The following is a 6,968-nucleotide window of genomic DNA, read 5'->3' on the forward strand; positions in this document are numbered from 1 at the left end:
CCCGAGGCCAGCAGGCGCCTTCCGCGCCCCCGGGGCCAAGCACTCAGCCTGGCGCGGGGAGGGGCCACGGAGTCTCGGGACGCCCGCCCGCAGCAGAGCCTCCTCACACGGGTTCCTCGCCGGACTGCGGGGACGCAGCCAGCACAGGCTCCGCCGCCCTGCGCGTGGCAGCGCAGAGCCCACCCGGCTCTCTGGCTCCCACATTCCCCCAGGGCGTCACCGGCCTCCTCAGGCCACAGCTCCACAAGGAGCAGGAAGAGCTGTGCGGATGGCATGATCACGGACACTAAAAGTTAATGTTCAACCCAGGGAAGGGGCTCTTCCTGGCGGTTTCCTGCTCTGGCCACTGAGGCCCCGCTGGGCGCTCCCTGGGCTGGGCCACAGCTCTGCTCCAGCTCACCAGGCTCTCACCTTCTTGAAAAGCTGGTTTCTTCCTTTTGGGAGGGGCTGGCTCTGCTCTTTATGAGAATTCCACGGTTGCTGCGGCCCTGCCCATTTGGGAACACCTCTGCCGGCACTCGGCACTCGGAGTCCTTGCGGAGGAGTTCCGGGCTCAGCTGCCTCCGGGACGGACAGGAGACCCGGCCGCACCATGCGGGCTCTGGTCATCGGCGGCCTGCTCTGCACGCTGCTCCTCTGCTCCTCCGTCTTCTCCGTGGAAGGTAGGACCGTCCCGGGTGCTGGGCCTGATGGGATGTCCGCACCCGGAAGGCTGGAAGCAGGAAACGTTGGAGGGCAGGCCGCTGGCAGGCAGTCCTGGGCCCGAAAGACGGTCTTCCTCCTGAGTCTGTGCAGCCCTTCTACCCCCAGTGTCACACCAAGGTGGCGGGGCGCCTTCGCCATCGTCTCCTCACAGCTCCGAGCACACGCAGGCGGAGGGAGGGCAGGCTCCCCGCAGACCAGACAGGGACTCCCCGCCAGATCGCTCTGCACCGAGGTCCCGCCTCGCTGGAATTCAGGGCCACTGTGCTGTCCTGTGTCACGCTCGAAGCACAGTGAATGTGTGTTGAGTGAACGAGTAAATTAATTAATAGGTTATCTGAGTCTGAACATCTCCCAGACTCATGCACAGTAGACACTGTGGCAGAAGGCATGAGAGGGCACATGCGCGGGTTTAGAAGTGGGGGCGCTTCTGTGCCTCTGTGGATATGAGTATCTATCTCTCCTGCCTTCTGCCATCAGATAGCTGAGTATTTTGAGCTTTTTCTCTTGCCTAACTTCTCTAGAAACTGCTACTTTTACTCTTGTTTCAGTGGTTTCGGTTATTTAACATTTATTGGGGTTGGGGATAAAGAAATATGTATAGGGGTGAAAACACCCATCATTTCATGCTGCAAGAATAGCCATGTTCAACATTTTGATTATTTCTTTTCAGTATTGCATGCCAGCATTTTTTGTAGTTGATAAATCCCTGCATGTTTGATGTTGTCTCTTTATTAATCCCTGCATGATTACGCTCACCAAACATAGTTATGATTGGAACCCTGGGAGCATTTACACCAGAATGTCAGCAGCAGTGATCTCTGAGCAAGAAGGCGATAGGAAGCATTTGTTTTCTAAAGTGCCTGCAGGGACAGCGCGTGTCTATGACGTGCAGCCAGGGCCTGGAACCTGCATGCACAGGGCCTGGCAGTGCGGACAGGCCTCCGTTTGCCATGTGGAGGCTGCCACTGCGCCTTCAGGAGGATTTAATGAAGATGAAGCTCTTTCCCCATAGTTTCCCATCCATTTAGGAATATCTCTGGCAGATTCTCATAACTTGCCATCAAGTGAATGTGCATGATGAATTTACACGCTTAGACATTGAGATGGTTGACAACTTTGCACTAGTTTAGGTCTGTGGCAAAGGCATATGAGTACATAACACAATTCCTGTATTTAGGGCACTGTCAGGCTCAGTGGCCATGGTGAGAACCATGGTGTCAAAGGGCAGAGACACTTTTGAGTGAATGTTTCTCGGACAAGAACACGAGAAACAGATTCTGGGGGCAGAGATTCCCTCCATGTGGACTTTATATTCCTAAAAGGTAAATCCCCTCCAGGCTCCTCCTCTACCTGGGCCTCCCAGAGCCCATCCTGAGCTTTCTTAAGCAGCGCGTCTGAGCCCTGAGCCGTGAGAGCTAAAGCTCACGCCAGTCATTCCTGCACAGACCAAGCCCAGTGCCCCCTGTGTCCGCCCGCAGGAAGAAGGCACCCCCGGCCGCCTGCCAAGCCCTGGAAAGGCAAGCCCTGCTGTTCCCAAGTTCCGGATCCTGCCCTGAGGACCCAGAAAGGTGAGCACCGCACCCCATGGGGCTGCGTCAGCCCCACCTGAGCCTGGGGTCGGCCTGGTATGGAGGGGCCATAGACAGATAGGATCGCTGCCTCGTGGGGCTTCCCGTCTGTGGGGAAAACTGACCAGCCCAGCCCCAAAGTCACTAAATGAATCATTTTGAACTCAATATGTTCTGTCAAAAGAAAGAACAGGATGCAATTATGAAATGGGGAACAGAGGATGGAGGGAGAGGGTGCAGGCAGGGGGTCTGTGATGTGCCCGAGAAAGGCATGGAGGATAGAGGGAGGGTTGAGAGGTGCTCATGGAAGCTACCAACCAAGGCAGGGCTGGTCTTGGAGCTGGTGCAGAGGTCGGGCAGATGAGGCTGGCAGATCAAGAGTCCGGGAAGTACAGGCAGGCAGAAGGCCTGGGCAGTGCTGGGTGGCAGGAGGTGTGCAGTGGGGGAGGCTGCAGGCACCCAGGTCCCAGCCACGCCAGGGGCAGACTGATGCGTAGGCGTGGGCTGGCTTGGGTGAGAGGTAGGAGTGCTGGGCCTCTGCTGACCTGTGGTAGGCGGGTCCTAGAGCCTGGGACAAGCACAGGCCTTCAGGGGAAGCTGCAGAGCCTGCCATCAGCCAGGCCTGACACAGAGCCAGGGCGCCTGCCCCCACTCCCCGCAGCCCAAGGTTCCCTGCAGGACCCACAGCCGGCAGCCAGGCCTGACCAGCTCCAAGAGCCTGTGCACCAGAGGGAGCTGAGTGGCTCCACCTCAGGCCACTCCTCTGAGGAAGGGCATCGCCTCCTGCAGGGGCCGGTAGAGGTACTAGACCTCATACCCTGAGCCCAGGGCGCCCAGCACCCAGGCCAGGTGGAGAGTGAGCTGCCGACAGGCTGTCTGCAGCTCAGCTCCCACCTGAGGCCCAACCAGGCGCAGGAGCCGTGTTTCATGAAAGAAATAAGGCAGAAATCTAGGGAAGAGAAGCCGCATCTACCCCACGCGGAGAGAAGGGCGTGCTCAGACCCTCCCCAGGATGCGCCTGCTTGGAGGCAGGAGGGGAGTCAAGGACGCGTGCACAGCACACGCTAGCACACGGCTCCCTGGAAACCGCCGGCTCGTGGTGGGCGGGATTCTTTTCAGTGTGTGTAGTTTTTAAATTCCGTTGCAGAAATTTGCAAACAACTTAGAACAAGAAGAGCAAAACAAACATTTCTATTGTGTCCTTCTGCAATCTCAGTTAAGCCCTGGGGACAACGGGGAAGCATTGTCACTGCTTTACAGATTGGGAAACTGAGGCAGAGCGAGGAGTCCGGTGTGTCCACTCTTCCCACTGCAGCCATGCTTCCCCCAGAGCCGGCTCCCCGCAGCGCATTTATGAAGCCACTTACGTGCCCCAGGGGACCGCGGACTCACCTTCTCAGCCAGCCACCTGCTCCACCTGCTGGCCACCTCGCTCCTCGCTGGGGTCAGTGTAACAGTTGAAGCCGCCTCACAGGCCACGGCCACGGCCACGGTGGAGCCAGTGGGATGGCCCCGAGTGCCCTCCACGTGCCTGTTGTATCTTGGGAGGAAGTGTGAGCGGGCCCAGGATGGCGGGGTCAGGAGGAGCGAGGTGCACGCTGAGAGCAGAAGCCATGTGTTCTCGGCCAGGCGTGGGGCTAGTGCTGTGTGGCCAGCAGCGGGCTGGGTGTGCTGGCTCTGCTCTCTGCACTGACGGAAGAGTGTCCATGCGCCTGTCTTTGGAGAGAGCATAGCCAGGTGGCCTGGAGGTGGTCCCTGCGCGCCGCGGGCTGTGGCCCATGCGTGGGCATCAGCTGCTCCTCAGCCTCCAGGCTCTCCTGAGCTCTGTTTCCCTGCAGGTGAAGCAGGTGTTGTGTCTTTATTAATCCCTGCATGATTACGCTCACCAAACATAGTTATGATTGGAACCCTGGGAGCATTTACACCAGAATGTCAGCAGCAGTGATCTCTGAGCAAGAAGGTGATAGGAAGCATTTGTTTTCTAAAGTGCCTGCAGGGACAGCGCGTGTCTATGACGTGCAGCCAGGGCCTGGAACCCGCATGCACAGGGCCTGGCAGTGCGGACAGACCTCCGTTTGCCATGTGGAGGCTGCCACTGCGCCTTCAGGAGGATTTAATGAAGATGAAGCTCAGGGGAGTAGGGGCGGGGATAGGAAGTGCCAGGCATAGGACTCTGGGTCAATCCAGCAAAATCATCTTCAAAAATCAATGTGCCAAGTGGCCGGTTGCTGGAGTACACTTACCAGTTTACTAAAACAGTCTTTTTCTCAAGTGTTAGAAACGGGCAGCAACCTGTACAGCTGCACTGTCATAGCGCAGTTTTTAAAGCAGGGTTCCACCTGCTGGCCGTGAGCACTGAAGGGCGTCGGGCTTAGGTTGGGGTCTGATGGCAGCTGTTTAAGCCCCACCAGCGGCAAGGCCTCCTTCCCTTGCCCCCCCCACCCTTCCCCCCCCCGCACCCGGAGGCAGTCAGTGAGGAAGCTCCTGGGGGCCTCCCTGGGAAGGCCCTCGAGGCTGAGGGCTGGGAGCCCGGGGCCACCGCACTGCTCACAGCCCAGAAAAACCATCACCCTCGGTGGCGCTGGGGTGAAGGGGCACAGAGGAGTTCCTCCCACCATGGGATGGGCCCTGTTTTCAGGGAGGGGCCAGACTGCAGACACAAAGGGCCATGAGTGTGACAACTTGCAGATTTCGGCAACTTTGGGTGGTACCATGGGTATAGGAGGGCTCAGTGCAATGGTCCCTGGAGGGGGAGGTAGGGAGGGTGGCCAGCCCATGCTGCCCAATTAGAGGGCTCCGATCCAGTGGCCTTATTCCCTGTGATTATGTCCATTCGCCAACGCAACATAGCAAACACTCCCCACTTTGGTGGTCAAACCAGTAAGCGTTTACTATTTTCTGTGAGTCCCAGGTCAGCTGGCAGCTCTGCTGTGCTCGCTGTGCTCAGTCACTGCTGATCTTGGCTGGGCTCTCGGTTCTGGGCTCAGTGGTCTTGGGTGGTCTCACTCGGGCAACTGGACCTTCCACACAGTCGCTCTCCCTCCAGCAGGCCAACCCACATGGGGCTGCAGGTCTCACCTCTGTGAGTAGAAGCACTTAAGCCTCTCGAGGCCTCAGAACTGGCCCAGCTTCCTCTCCACGTCATCACCTCATGGTTAGCCGATGCCCCGCCCCAGCACTCAGCCCCAAGGAGCAGGGAAGCAGACCCCGTGTCTTGACGGGAAGCTGCACAGTCACATTGCAAAGAAGGGGTGGAGACTTGTGATCATATTGGCAATCAGTCAACCACAGCATTTGCTGTGGGAGCCAGAGAAGAGAGTGTAGGGGTCGCAGGGTGGGGGTCGGTGGAGGGGAGCAGTGCTCAACCACGGGCCTCCAACAGAAATGCTGGGGGTTCTCACAATGTGAGTCAGCATAGACCTCGCCTGTGTGTGGCTGTGATGATCACTGGGAAGACAAGGGCATCTTCACATAGGAACAGATATAGAAGCCATTAGCACTATTTGTGATTGAGACAGGAGGCGTGGATAAACTATGATGACTAAATTTACTTTCTATATAGCTAGTAGTCATATAGCAACTGCTGTGCAGCACTTACATCTGCTAACTCATTTAGGTTGGGGTCAGATGCAGCTGTTTAGGCCCCACCTCCTACTAATCCTAAGAGTTAGGTACTATTACTATGGCCATTTTTACACATGAGGAACCAAAGCACAGAGAGGTTAAGTAAATTGTTGAAGGTCACACAGCTAGTAAGTGGTAAAGCTGGCTCTGCCAAATGACCTGGCTCTAGATTCTATGTTCTTAACCCTCTCACTGCCTTGTATAGTAATAGCCTGGAAACAGAAGGAGAAAAAAAGAGAATAATCCCATTACCATAACTTAATAACCTTCTCATTCGTGTTTCCTTTGTTTTGTCATGCAAAATGCTTGCCTGGTTTTATTTTTTATTGTATATCATTCTTTAATTTTTAAAATTCACATTACATCATAATCATTTTTTTATGTTACAACATAGTCTTCATAATCATAGTGCTTAGTACTATTAAATTTTTCCACTATTGGAAACAAAACTCTGAAGAATACCTTAGTGCATGCAGTTTTTTCTTTCTGTGGATTATTCGTCCCATAAATGGGACCCAGCTCTGACACACACGGTGCTGGAAGGTGGTCTGGGGGGCGGGGGCCTGCATGTGGGCAGGGCCTCCACCTGGGCCCTCAGCCTCCATGGACTCTGCTCTTGACAGAGCCAGCCGAGCAGCTAAGCCAGCTTCTCTCCACCTCCTGCGAGGAAATCGGGTTTCTCTCTCTGCCTCGGGGAGGAGGGTAGAGTTTGATTCATGCTTTGATTGTTTTCAAGATTGTGTCTAGAAGTGAATCTTAACTGTGTTTCCCCTCTCTCCACCCTGGCTCTGCCGCTGTGTCTGCCCTTTGCTCCTTACCAGGACACCGTGTGAGGATCTGCAAACCATGCAAGTTCAAGCCAGCGTCCCCCTTCTGGGTGGTGCCCGGGGCGCTCCCACAGGTTTAGTGTCCCCCAGCAAGGCTCAGTCCCTGAGGCGCCCCCGGGTCCCCCGGAGCTGGGACTGAGGCACAGGCCCTGGGAGCCTTAAAGACACAGCATCCCCGCGCCACGTTGGATTGTTCTTGCCCTGCCTTTCAGAAAAGCAACAATAAAGAAAGAAGAGCTTGGAA

The 6,968-nt window shown here is 56.1% G+C and overlaps 1 protein-coding gene across 4 annotated transcripts; it reads left to right on the plus strand.

Annotated features, from left to right (window-relative positions):
* Positions 1-291: 291 nt before the first annotated feature.
* GPR15LG (G protein-coupled receptor 15 ligand) lies at positions 292-6,968 on the plus strand. Of its 4 annotated transcripts, none has more exons than XM_059662000.1 (4): positions 292-662; positions 2,151-2,273; positions 3,650-3,849; positions 6,719-6,861. In XM_059662000.1, the coding sequence occupies exons 1-4, from the start codon at positions 593-595 to the stop codon at positions 6,728-6,730; spliced, it is 405 nt and encodes a 134-aa protein (XP_059517983.1). In that variant the 5' UTR covers positions 292-592; the 3' UTR covers positions 6,731-6,861. The 4 variants fall into 4 exon arrangements, with proteins under 4 accessions (XP_059517983.1, XP_059517984.1, XP_059517985.1 ...); XM_059662001.1 differs by having other exon boundaries at positions 332-662; positions 2,184-2,273; XM_059662002.1 differs by lacking the exon at positions 3,650-3,849 and having other exon boundaries at positions 339-662; positions 6,719-6,968.

The sequence above is a fragment of the Myotis daubentonii genome, chromosome 13 (assembly GCF_963259705.1).
Source record: "Myotis daubentonii chromosome 13, mMyoDau2.1, whole genome shotgun sequence".
Lineage (NCBI taxonomy): Eukaryota > Metazoa > Chordata > Mammalia > Chiroptera > Vespertilionidae > Myotis > Myotis daubentonii.

What these genes read in the sequence shown, in the direction of transcription:
- GPR15LG (XM_059662000.1), top strand. Translation starts at nt 593, where the DNA reads ATGCGGGCTCTGGTCATCGGCGGCCTGCTCTGCACGCTGCTCCTCTGC. An exon ending in CTCCGTCTTCTCCGTGGAAG is followed by an intron (nt 663 to 2,150) that starts GTAGGACCGTCC and finishes ATTCCTGCACAG; the next exon opens with ACCAAGCCCAGTGCCCCCTG. An exon ending in TGCCCTGAGGACCCAGAAAG is followed by an intron (nt 2,274 to 3,649) that starts GTGAGCACCGCA and finishes TACGTGCCCCAG; the next exon opens with GGGACCGCGGACTCACCTTC.